Source organism: Lacerta agilis, chromosome 5 (assembly GCF_009819535.1).
Source record: "Lacerta agilis isolate rLacAgi1 chromosome 5, rLacAgi1.pri, whole genome shotgun sequence".
Taxonomy (NCBI): domain Eukaryota; kingdom Metazoa; phylum Chordata; class Lepidosauria; order Squamata; family Lacertidae; genus Lacerta; species Lacerta agilis.
The window spans coordinates 28961585-28974854 of record NC_046316.1 but is presented as its reverse complement, the minus strand read 5'-3'; the positions used below and the strand labels follow the sequence as shown (position 1 = coordinate 28974854).

The 13270-nt window shown below is 45.4% G+C and overlaps 1 protein-coding gene across 2 annotated transcripts in view; it reads right to left on the bottom strand.

The window, feature by feature from the left end:
- Window positions 1–978, bottom strand: part of MCU (mitochondrial calcium uniporter) — an 80444-nt gene extending 79466 nt beyond the window's left edge. Inside the window, exon 1 of one of the 2 annotated variants that reach the window (XM_033149123.1) lies at window positions 747–978. In XM_033149123.1, the coding sequence (XP_033005014.1) occupies window positions 747–890 (144 nt within the window). In that variant the 5' untranslated portion in view covers window positions 891–978. The remainder of the gene's footprint in view (window positions 1–746) is intronic. The other variant, XM_033149124.1, reaches the window with a different exon arrangement.
- Window positions 979–13270: the final 12292 nt, after the last annotated feature.

Sequence of the window (13270 nt, the reverse complement as noted above, 5' to 3'; positions counted from 1 at the left end):
TGGAATGAAAAACTGGAACCAAGCCAATGCCCTCCCCTCCCCCCCAATCCAAAAACGCTCCTTCGCTAGCAACTTGTGCACCACCCCTCTTTTTCAGCCTGTCATCAAGTTAAGACGGGCCCACGTAAGGAGGGGCACGGGTGGTGTGCCAAGATAAAAAGGGGATGCAGCACCGGGGTGGATGGAGAGAGGGGGAAAAGGGGGGGGGAGCAAGCAAGCAAGCAAAGACTCCTCCAAGTCACTGCTGCTGCAGCAGCAGCAGCGACGGCGTCTCCCTCCTCCGCCTCTTTGCCCCTGCACGCCGCAGCCTGCAGCGCCTTCTCACTCTCCCTTGCTTGCCAGCCAGCCAGCCAGCCAGCCGCGCTAGGTGCATTGATCTGTCCGAGAGGCGCCGCTGCCGAGGAGGAGGAGGAGAGGCACGAAAGCGCCCAGGGAAACCCAACGGGGAGGAGGGAGGAAGGGGTCGCCCTTGCTCCCGGCGGGCGGTCCCTCCGCTGGCGGGGCGGACCCTGGGAAAAGGGCTGGGCTGCCCTGGAGGAGGGGAGAGCCAGGAGGCTCCGACGGGCGGCGGCGGCGGCACCGCACACGTCCCGCGTCCCCGAACACCCCAAGCGGCTCACAGGAAGGGCAGTGGCCGGGCGACCGAGTACCCTTCCTCCTGCTCCTCCTCGCTAGCCCTGGCAATACCTGTCCTGCCGTCCCGCTCCCGTCTCGTCCCCGGCCTCCGCCCAGAGGGGGACACTCACCGTCCTGTGCCGCTGCTGCTGCTGACGGTGCCTCCCCAGCCCCGGGAAGCAGCCGGCGGCTGTCAGCGCCGCTCCTCCTCCGCCGCCGCCGGGGGTCCTCGAGAGGAGGAGGAGCAGCAGCGATCTGCCCGCGGTGGCCGCCATCTCTCAACTGGAAGCCGCCCCGCTCTCCGGCAGGCAGCGCTGCGGGGTTGCTGGAAGGGGGCGGGGAAGAGTCCCCGCCGCCGCCACTACCACTCCCCGCGCGCCCGCGCGCGCGCGCACACAGACACGGAACCAGCCAATCGCGCGGTTCCGCCCTCGCTGGAGGGGGCGCGGCCATGGCGTGTCAATCCCCGGCCAAGCCCGCCGCCAACGCCGCCGCCGCCAATCGCCGCCGAGGAGCTATGAAGGGAGGGCGGGACAAGGCGCCTCGCGAGCTGTCCGTCAACGAGGGAGGAAACAGGGAGGGATAATTGAGCGCGAACCGGGCGGCTTATTGTAAGAGGCGCGCCGAGCTCAGGTAGAGGCTGAGGGGGTGCCTTATGGAGAAGACGCGTAAAAAGTGGGTGTTGCGATCCCAACCTTGGGACAGCGATCGAGTCCTCAGGGGTTTAGGCTGCAGTCCTGACCTCACCCCCCCCCCCATTGAATTCAGTAGGAATTACTTCTTCTGAGTAGACGTAGTGAAGGTTGTGCCGGTGGGAAATCTCGCCTTTGGCTGCTGTTTGATTTCTGGCTATAGGGTAAAGCGCTCGGGAAACGCGAAGATCAGATGCATAAATGCAGTCAGAAAGAAGCCAGGTGGCTCTTCTTTTGGTGGCGTTTTGCCTGCCTTCTTTAGATTGTACTTTGTCCTAAACGCCGTCAGGTTGCTTACGAAGGCATTTCGGTCTCGCCCTTTTGGTGCAGAATGCGCGAAATGCCTAGTTTTGCTGGATCCGCTGCCTGGCTCCCTCGAAGGTGTCGCCCACGCTTTTCTCCTCGGAAAGAGTTCAGAGCAGCAAAGAACGGGAGGAACAGGAGAGCCACGTCCATCCCGGGAGGTTGTGGCGGCAGGAAGGCTTGTTGGCAGGCGGCAGAATGGAAAGGCGTTGCTCTGCCCCAGAGGGGACCTCCCATCGTGAGATATATAAAGGAGCCGCCACGGAGTTTAAGTCTACAGTCTCACAGAATTCTGCATACGAGCTGCAAAATCAAGAAAAGGGAAGCCCTAACAGTGCAGCTCTTCAGAATATCTAGAATCTGGCAGGGAGGAGCGGGGGAAGTGCCTGTTTAATTTCAGATTAAGAGATGGGTTCTAATCAAAGTGTGCAATTCTACTGCGGGCCATTGAGTTCAATGGGACTGACGCCCTCGTGGCGATAGAACTTGCAGCTGCCATTGTGGAATTTGGCTTCTAGAAGAAGTAAACAAGAAGTGTGGTGAATAAGAACATTAGTCCGTTTGTGCCCAAGTCACTGTTTACTGTCAGCCATAGGGCATTTGACTTAGCCACCACTGACTTGGCCAGGATCATAAATGTAAATATTATTGCATGCCATTCCAAACTCTGAGAGGTGAGGGATTCCAGGCAGGTGCCCAGGGCCTGGTTTCCTTGGAATGAGGGACAGCAGAGACTGTGGTGTCTTTATGGCATATCCAAAAAAAGGAAGGTTGACAGCTCTGTATCATATGGTTGGTTTGTTTACTTACACACACACACACACATATGCAACCCAAGCCTAAAATTGAGAGGCTCTTAGCATTAGCACTTGCTTCCCCCATAGTCACAGTCTTGGAATCAAGCATGACTCTCTAGTTGCTGCCTGCCTTTGGCTCAGCTCTCACCCAGAGCACTTCTTTTGTTATACTGATGGAAGTTACTATGGCCAACATTTCACAAATAAGCTTGCCTGACCAGTACAACAATGGAATCCCACATTAGATTTTAACCCTAGCTGGATCCAGGACCCCAGAAAGTAGAAGGCACTCAGGCATCACACAGACTATCCCTACTCAAAACACTGTTCATGATGCTGAGAACCAATGTGATGTAATTAGCGCCTAGGAGTAAAGGTAAAGGGACCCCTGACCATTAGGTCCAGTCGTGTCCGACTCTGGGGTTGCAGCGCTCATCTTGCTTTACTGGCCGAGGGAGCCAGCGTACAGCTTCCGGGTCATGTGGCCAGCATGACTAAGCCGTTTCTGGCAAACCAGAGCAACGCACAGAAACGCCGTTTACCTTCCCGCCGGAGCGGTACCTATTTATCTACTTGCACTTTGATGTGCTTCCGAACTGCTAGGTGGGCAGAAGCTGGGACCGAGCAATGGGAGCTCACCCCGTCGTTGAGATTTGAACCACCAACCTTCTGATCAGCAAGCCCTAGGCTCTGTGGTTTAACCCACAGCACCACCCATGCCTAGGAGTACCAGAGTACAAATCCCTGCTCAGATGTGTTAAGTTCACTGGGTAACCTTTCAGCCTAACCTACCTCACAGGGTGGTTGTGAAAGTAAAGTGGAGTGGGAGAAAATTGTGTGCTCCACTTTGAGCAACTTGGATGAAATATTATATAAAATAAAAAAATGACACATGGAAATGTGGCTTTGTGCCCTAAGCCTTTGGATAATACAAGTCTACTTGAGTGGACATTCCCACCCTCATTTTTCAGCCTCGACACTGAAATCCAACTCCGAAGGCCTTCTGGTGGTTTCTAAGGGCTGCCATACGTCCGGACATTACCGGGATTTCAAAGGCGGAATTGGCGTCTGGGGGAAATTTCCGAAAGGTGGCACTTGGTCCTGGATCTTAGACAAATCAATCAAAAAATTGCGGGGTTTTTGGCGTTTTTGTAGGGGGGGGACCTTTCGGGGTGTCCTGGTTTTTACTTTTTAAAATATGGCAACCCTGGGTTCCTGACTGCGAGAAGTGAAGCTACAGGGAACCAGACAAGAGGGCCTTTTTCTGTAGTTGCGCCCGCCCTGTAGAACACCCTCCCATCAGATGTCAAAAATATAAACAAAGAGATAAACAACTATACAACTTTACATAGACGCCTGACAACAGCACTGTATCAGAAAGTTTTTAATGTTTGATGTTTTATTATGTTTTTATATCAGTTGGAAGCCACCCTGAGTATCTGGGGCAACCCAGCCAGATGAGCAGGGTAAATATTATTGTTGTTGTTATCGTTATTACTAAAATTATCCCACTGAAGTGGAATACTTCCAGCAATATTTCTATAACATTGGTTTTATAACACTGATTGATTGATTGATTGATTAACATGGGGGGGGCACTAAGAAGATCCTCTGTTTATTCTCAGTTCCTTTTGAACTTTTTATTTCAATTTATAGTCAGCCCCACCCCTGGAGGCTTTTAAAAATATGTGTCAAATAACAATTTGACTGTGATCCTCTATCCACTTATGTGGGCCCTAGCTCTATTTAGCTCAATATGACTTACTTTCAAGCAGACAGATATAGGAGTAAACATAAAACCCAGTCATAAGCATGCAATAACATCAATTAAAAAATAAAAACCCAGCATAAAAAATAATTTAAAATCCATAATAGCAATGGATATGAATAAAGTATTGCAACTCTGGAATAAAATTCTCATTCTCGATCTTTTTATACCTTATATAAAATAATAAAATAAATAAAAAATAGACCTTTCATTGCCTACAGACAGCCACCCAATCTTAAACAACTCCTCACCCACAATAATACAACAACAGGACTGAACATGGACACTGGTACCAGAGCCTGCAATAAACCCAGATACCAACTTTGCTGCCACATAAACCCGGACAACACCATTAATGGCCCCAACAACATCAAACACACCATCTCAGGACTATTTAATTGCTCATCTTCTAACATTGTGTATGCAATCAAATGCCAGCAGTGCCCTTCAGCTCTCTACGTTGGACAAACAGGCCAAACCCTATGCCAAAGGATAAATGGACATAAATCTGATATCAGGAATCACAAGACAGAGAAACCAGTAGGAGAACACTTCAGTCTCCCAGGACATTCTATACAAGATCTCAAAGTAACTGTCTTAATACAAAGAAATTTCAGAAATAGACTGGAAAGAGAAGTTGCTGAATTGCAACTCATTACCAAACTTAAAACCACGGAGAGACCTGGTCTGAACAAAGACATTGGATTCTTATCCAATACATGACAAAGGTATCTTTAGCCATCTCTCACCCCTTGCTTTTCCCTTAAGACTAATTGCAGTCATTAATAGTCGTCAACAGGTTTTCCACACCCATCAGCCAATCACCCATTCCCACCATCCTTCTGAGTAATACCCCTCCTCACTCTCTCACTATATATAAGGGTCTGGTGACTTCTGTTTCAGTGTATCTGAAGAAGTGTGCATGCACACGAAAGCTCATACCAAGAACAAACTTAGTTGGTTTCTAAGGTGCTACTGGAAGGATTTTTTGATTTTATATTTTGTTTTGACTATGGCAGACAAACACAGCTACCTACCTGTAACTTTTTATACCTTGTGCAAGAAAATCAAGGCAGAGGGGTAACTGTATATCAACAGACATGTGTTCCCTGCAAATATGTAACAATGAGTGGGGGTGCATTTTGCAACTGTACACTTGCAGTTTTACAGAAACAATCACTTAATTTGAAGTTTGGGGCTTTAACTAGCTGCAAGGCAAGGCTTGCCTGTCGGCCTGAATTTACCTTTTAAAAATCCTTCTGCTGGGATTACGGAGTTCTTTTCACCCCTTGTGCAGTTGGGAGGGATAAATAGGGAAAGGACCCCTGGATGGTTAAGTCCAGTCAAAAGTGACTATGGGGTTGCGGCGCTCATCTCGCTTTCAGGCCGAGGGAGCCGGCATTTGTCCACAGACAGCTTTCTGGGTCATGTGGCCAGCATGACTTAACCGCTTCTGGTGTAACGGAACACCGTGATGGAAGCCAGAGAGCACAGAAATGTCGTTTACCTTCCCGCCACAGTGGTACCTATTTATCTACTTGCACTGGCATGCTTTCAAACTGGTATGTTGGTGGGAACTGTGACAGAGCAACGGGAGCTCACTCTGTCGCGGGGATTTGAACGGCTGACCTTCCGATCGGCAAGCCCAAGATGCTAAGTGGTTTAGACCACACAATGAAGAAGATGGAGAAACAATCAATGGAGAAAATGGAATATAAAATTTTAGTGGTGTTTATAAGAATTAAATATTTGCATTTGTTCTGATAGGAAACAGTCTAACCCAACACCCTACTGGAATGTGGCCCCCAAAAGCTTTCTGCTAGAGTAATGCAGCCCTTAAAAAGCCACACAAATATAAGAGATACTTCGAAGCGAAAACTCCTAGATGGATTTCCCCCTTGGAGGCCATAGCATTCAAAAGGAAAAACAACGAAATGGGTCAGTGGATTACATATAACATATTGCTAAAGGAGAGAGAAGGGAACCTGGAGTTGAAAAGTTATGAGGAAATCAAAACATACCTCCCAACTTGGTTGGATTACTTCCAGATTAAAGAAAGGTTCAAACAAGACAGGATCACGGGGTTTAGTAAAGAAAGCTCAAGATTTGAAAAAGAAGTCTTAAACAATAAGAACAAGTTGATTTCAAGTTTGTATAAGATATTGTTGAACTGTGAAGTGATGGACGAAATGATAACAGATTCCATGACTAAATGGGCGCAGGATCTGGGGTATCCAATTAACATAGAAGAGTGGGAAAAACTATGGCAGGTTACTCTAAAATTCACGGTAAATTATAACATCAGAGAGAATATGTTAAAGATGGCCCATAGGTGGTACCTCACACCGGCCAGACTTTCTAAAATGTACAAAAGTCTTGCGAACGTGTGCTGGAGGTGTGGAGCAGAGAATGGAGATCTGATGCACATGTGGTGGAGGTGTGTAAAGATTAAAGTCTTTTGGGGACAGGTTTATGAAGAAATTAAAAAGATGACGGCAGTCTCTTTTGTTAAAAAACCAGAAATATTTCTACTCAGTATGGTTGGCAAGGAGATACCGAATAAATACAAAGAAGTTTTTTTGTATGCGATCGCAGCGGCCAGGATGGTAGTGGCAAGGGGTTGGAAGGATCAAGAAGCACCTAATGTCACTGACTGGCAGGTCAAACTACAAGAATTTGCGGAGTTGGCTTTACTAACACATAACCTAAGAGATAACACCAAGCAGGAATTTGCAGGCAAATGGGAGGTCTACAAAAGATATATGTTGAAATATAATAAGAGTTTTTCTACCATGCCAGCATTCGAGGGATGAAGGGTACAGAAAGAGGTCGTTGAAAGAATGAGGAGCAAGGATATATTTAAGAATGTAGCTGAGAAGTGGTATAAGGGATAGCAAGGGTTTGTAAGCATTCATATTAACCTTTGTTTAAGCTAAAGGGTTTGTCAGGAAGTCGGAAATCATGTCTGGAAAGTTTTTTTAGTTTTTTAGGTTTTTTTTTTCTGTTTTTCTTGTTTTTCTTTTTTTGAATTTTTAATTTTGTATTAACTTTTTTTTTTTTTTCTTATTTTTCAATATCAATATTAATATCGTTATTATTAATATTGTTGTTATTATAACTCAGATTATGTATTACTTTACGATTTTGGTAGTGTGTAATAGGCGATATACCAATAAGATACAGTGCAAAAATAAGACATGGACAAATATAACTTCATTGTAAATAACTTTATTTTTATTGAAGGGTCGGGGTCTTTTTTCTTTTCTTTTCTTCTTTCTCTTTGACTGTTGTTTGTTGTATTTGAGTTGTTGGAATTGTGTGTGGAAACCTTAAAGTATGCAAATAAAAATCATTATTGAAAAAAAAAAAAAGCCACACAAACCCTGGAATGTCTGTAAGAAATCCTGCTGTGCATTATGGGCACATTTAGCTTTCCATCCGCTGGTTACTATTCTGTAGCCTGTGAAAGAAACAAGGATGAGGATTATTATTATTATTATTATTATTATTATTATTATTTGTACCCCGCCCATCAGGCTGGGTCCCCCCAGCCCCACTCTGGGTGGCTTCCAACAAATATAAAAATACATTAAAATATCACAGATTAAAAACTTCCCTAAACAGCTTGTGCTTCAGTTTTCCAGAGAAGGAGAATGGGTAAAAAGTATTTTTCCCCTGTGGAAGCAGCAGTTACATTCTTAGCTTCATAAGAGTAGGTCCTAACTTCAAAACTGAGGCTTTGTGGCACTTGGGGTGTCCTTGCCTCTCCAGCTTTCTACCTGAGATTAAGAAATTTGCATGCTTTCCTACTCTCTTCAGGCCCCTTCTATTAATGGGACATCCCTTCTGGGGTGTTGGGCTAGGATTTCATCCCCCAAAGATACCGTAATTCAGGAACTGCTACAGACCTGGTCATGGAATGTTAACCACTGCTAATGGGGTCTTCCCATTAATACAGTTCTTTTAAACTCTTGTTTTAAACTCTGCCGCCGGTTCTGCCAAACTCATCAAAGCATACTGAGATCCTTGCACCCAGTTAGCTTGCAGCTACATATGAAATCTACGGTGGACTTCAAGAGAAGCTTACTGCACTTTTTGAGAACCACTGTATGAGGGAGCTCAAACTGTGTATTTGGGAAAAACAACAGAGGGGTTTCAAGCGGTTTGCACAAACCTCATGTCTCTCACATCTTTATGCTATTTATCTCCCCATGCTGACTGGGGCCGATGGGAGTTGTAGTCCAAAACATCTGATGGAGGAAGACTGTCCTATGCACAAACAGCTGCAAGGACCACTTGGGGGGAACATCTGTGCAAGAATTGCAGCAATCGCAACTAAGAAGCATAATTGAAGAAGCACCAGTGTGGTGTAGTGGTTGAGAGCTGTAGACTCGTAATCTGGTGAACCGGGTTCGCATCTCCGCTCCTCCACATGCAGCTGCTGGGTGACCTTGGGCTAGTCTCACTTCTTTGAAGTCTCTCAGTCCCACTCACCCCACAGAGTGTTTGTTGTGGGGGAGGAAGGGAAAGGAGAATGTGAGCCGCTTTGAGACTCCTTCGGGTAGTGATAAAGTGATAAAGTGGGTTATCAAATCCAAACTCTTCTTCTTCTTCTTCGCTGTTCCTGCTGCACTGCTGGAGGTGCATTATGGGAGGGGTGGGTTCACTTCTTACTTGGTGCAACAAATTTCGTGTCTCAGTTGCAACTCATGCTGGGAGGTGGTTGCAGCACAGAGGAAATAGATACCATATTTTTCGCTCCATAAGACGCACTTTTTCCCTTCTAAAAAGTAAGGGGAAATATCTGTGCGTCTTATGGAGCGAATGGTGGTCCCTGGAGCTGAATTTCCCAGGGGCCAAAAGATGATTGTGCTTTTTATTTTACAAAGAGAAAAGGGGGTGTTGAAAGGACCCCGCTCAGCAGCTGATCAGCAAGACATCGGGAGAGAGATAAGAGTCCCAGCTCCCTTTTGCCACCACCCCTTGCCCAGGCCTCCATTGTTGAAAGTGCTGCAGAGGGAGGTTGTTTGTTTCCCCAGCAACATGTGACTGGCTGATTAGATTATCTGTCTGGAAACTGTAGAATAGGCTCCCTTTCCTTTAGAAGCTGCAGAAATGTGAGTTGAACCCCATAAAAACGGGGCTTTTCCTCTTTGCTTTTCCCCCTTTGCAAAAAAAGCTGCAAAATTTTTAGCTGATCCTCAAAAAAACAGGGCTTTTAGAGGAGGAAAACCAGAAAAAAATATTTTTTATCTTGTTTCCTCCTCTAAAATTGAGGTGCACCCTATGGTCCGGTGCGCCCTATGGAGCAAAAAATACGGTAAATGCACAGCAAAGCCTAGGGGTGTGAAGATGGGATCACCAGCAGTATGAGCGGAAAACGAAGAGTCGCAATGAAAAGCCCTCCAGCAACCAGGCAGTTTGTTGTTTAGAAGATGGAATTTGCAGAAGTAGAAGCTCATTCCGAGGAAGAGGAAGTGCAATAAATAAGCAAGCGCTCAGGGGAAGTTTCAAAATTATACCTGTACTCAAGTTTCGCAGGAATAAGTTACCGTACGCAAGCACAGTATGGGCTTGACAAGCAACTGCAATGTGTAAGCAGAGAGGTACCGGTCTTTTCCAGGTTGAGTCATTACAATTCATTTATTTCATTCACTGATTTATTTCATTAAAATGTATATACCACTTGACTGTAGAAACAACCAAACACACTGCAAAGCGGTTATCCCTCCCCCCCAAAAAAACTCAATTCATGGGGACATTTTTATAAGATTCCCCATTATCACATAACAGCATGTGATAGGAAAATTGGCACTTTCCATTTCTCTCATTTTCTTATTTTTCAAATATTCAGTTCTAAACATTTCCACATCAGTTTGCCATTTAAAAAAAAAAAGTCTTTGTGAAAATTCAAGAGCATTTTAGTGCGTTCGTTTCTGTATCCTACTATCCTGCTATCTAAAATTTGGCAATTGTTTGTAAAACCAAGCAGGTTATAGGAGCAGTGAGCAAAGCATGCTAGCTGTTTTTTAAAGAACCTCTTAAAAAAAAAGACCATGCCTTAAATGTAGCACGATCGCTAAGATTGCAATCCTTCTAAAAAATGTATTTTCGGGATCTTGGGTCTTCTCTGCAGTAGTCCTGTCTCCCCATAGGCCTCAGATATGGAGCCAAGAGGATTAACAGCACTTTCATCCTCTTTGATCCATCCCATTCTCTGCTGAACGCAGAGCCATTCAGAAAAGCCTCCTCTGCTGACAGAGAGAGGCTTGGAGGGCCTCAGTTTCTTCACCACTGCCATATTTGTATAACACTCCCTGTGTGCAGGCTAGATGGGTGATCTGAAGTGCATAACAATTCCTTGAAAGGCTTTTCACTTGGCTGACTTTTCTTAGAAGGGTATTCTTTCTCATTTTTTTTGAGTTGCAGCAGTTTTGTTTTTTTTAAAAAACAAACCCAAAAAAACCCGATGCAATCTGGAAACATGAACATCCGTTTTATTTTTGGAATTCACCCCAGAGTTGATACATTAAAGTAATTAATTTTTTTAAAAAAAGAAAAGAAAAACGAGTGTGTACAAGCAGTTCCCACATGTACTAATACGGCTGTGAATGAAATAAAATATTTGGCTGAGAAGCAGCTGGGTTTATGCCTTCCCCCTGCTTTTAATGAGAAGCCCAGATGATTAGTTTCCTGATGAGGATGAATTACTGTATATACTTGAGTATAAGCCTAGTTTTTCAGCACATTTTTTGTGCTGAAAAAGCTGCCCTCGGCTTATACTCGAGTGAGGCGGGCGGTGGGGGGCGGCGAGAAAGAAGCCCTTTCTCTCTGCTCGTGCTGCCACCCGCTCTCCCCAGTCAACCATTCCTTAAGAAGCGTACAAGAATGGAGGTTCTTTACTCTCCCCAGGCAGCTTGTTCCATTCCTGAACTGCTCACATAAATGCAAACTTGGCAAAGGAGGAAGAGGAAGGAGCAGCCCAAAGGGCTGCTTTTGGGCTGCTCGTTCCTCCTCCTCCATAGCGGCAAAGGTGAACCGGCTTATACTTGAGTCAATAAGCTTTCCCAGGTTTTTGTAGGAAAATTAGGTGCCTCGGTTTATATTCGGGTCGGCTTATACTCGGGTATATACGGTACAGTGTTCATTTTGCATGGAGGGTTTCTTGTAAAATGGAGGAAATTCTCGCTTCCTGCTTTTTCAGGACACAAAGGGTAGGACCTCAGCCATCTCTGCTTCAGGGAGAATTTGCTAGTATGTTTTGGAGTTGGTCATGTGTTCTGGAAAGCATTATTATTATTTATATAAAATTATATAAATTTATATACCACCCTATAGATGGTCTTAGGGTGGTTCACAATATAATCCCTCTCTGTGCTTACATCCACTTGCTAAGATACTTTGCACCATAGACGGCTTTCTTACCTAAAAGCACTGGCAAGCATGCTATCTAAAAACACTGGCATACATGTTGGATGGTTGGTGCAGTGTAATGTCTTCCTGAGATCACTTCAGTGTGTCTGCCTGACAAGCCCAGGAGTGAAGCTGATGGGAAGTGGGGGGGGGGACCCAGAGAGGGAGCAACCTGAAGGTGGTCCATAGCTAGCAACAACAAATCAAGTTATGTGGATCTGACCAATGAGCAAGCTTTTCTAGGGACCAGTAGCATCATCAAACCCATTCGAGCAAATGGGACACAGCACCACCCCTCAGGCAGTGCCTCACTTGCCTTATGACTCACAACATGTCGACAGGTGACTCTGCTTGTCACTGGCTCCGTAGCCACCCATTGCTGCTCCATTTTTCCCTTCTGCTCTACCACTCCCAGTGGCTACCAGTTCTAGCTCCTGTGTCGGCCCAACAAAATTTGCTACAGCATTGACAAAAGACTGAGCCAGGAAGTGCCTTTTTAACTTTCATAGTAAACAAATAAATGGAAATAATGATAAAGATCATATAGAACAATCACATAAGCATTTGTCATCTTGATTGTATCATACTACAGATTAAGATAAAGAGAGCTGTAACTGTTATAGGAGTGCAAAAAGAATATAAACCATTCTTCTTCTTTTGCTTTGCATCAGGCTCTGATTAACGAGTGCCGCCTGAATGTTACTTGGCTTCCAAAGTGTTTATTGTCTCCTGAATTATTGCTCGCATTCCTATATATCTTTATCAAGCTTTTCTAGCATGCTGTGTCTAGGTAAACTATTCCTGAAACAGCACCATCGCTCCTTCTCACATTGTGCTTTCAAGCAAAAGGAGCACTCCTACCTACAATCATCCCTGTGGCTAAAAAATAGTGTGAAAGGGATTATTACTTGTCTGTTTCTGAAAAGTCTTTGCCTCTTGAAATGTTGAGCCTCTTGAAAATGGATCGACATTACTTACCGGTGGGGCAACAAGATTTAGTATACTGGCTTTCTTTTCAGACATAGAAACACATACCTAAACAATTTCCTGATTGTTGTGGCTTTCAATTTGAGAGTGACTTGCAAAAGCCTGTAAGTCTCTTTTAAGAAGTAGGAGGAGGAGGGAGACAGGTGAAGACACCATCAGACGCCCGTAGGGTGCCCAGGATCTTGAATACTTGTGAAGAGATGGAGAAATTTTAACAAGTGCCACTTGTCATGCCCTTTCTACCCAGCCACCCCAAATAGTACAGGGCCATCAATCGCCAACTGTCCTCTAAGGGGGAGGAGGTGCAGGACACAGGGAAGAGTTGGAGCTGGAGGAAGGACAGCATTCCCTCCATCCCCACTGTCTCCTAGGACCAGGAGGGGCTTGAAGAGGCAGGCACAGCAACAACTTCCATGTAATAGAAGTTGCAGGTTGCTTGTGCTCTCGCCATCAGAACATGGCTTAAGTTTGGGTGTGGCCACACCGTTGCTCCAGCTTGCAGGGGTGCCAGCTACTTAGCTACCAGAAGTGTGTGTGTGTTTAGTGCACCTCAGGAACTACTGTGAGTTCTTGCTTTGTCAATAAAGAATTAAACAGCCAACCGTTTGTCCTCCTTTGGCTGGGTGTGCTCAGGACAAATAAGTATGCCTAAGAAATATTTGTTTTTCTTTCTTTCTTTCATCGTCCAAAGGTGA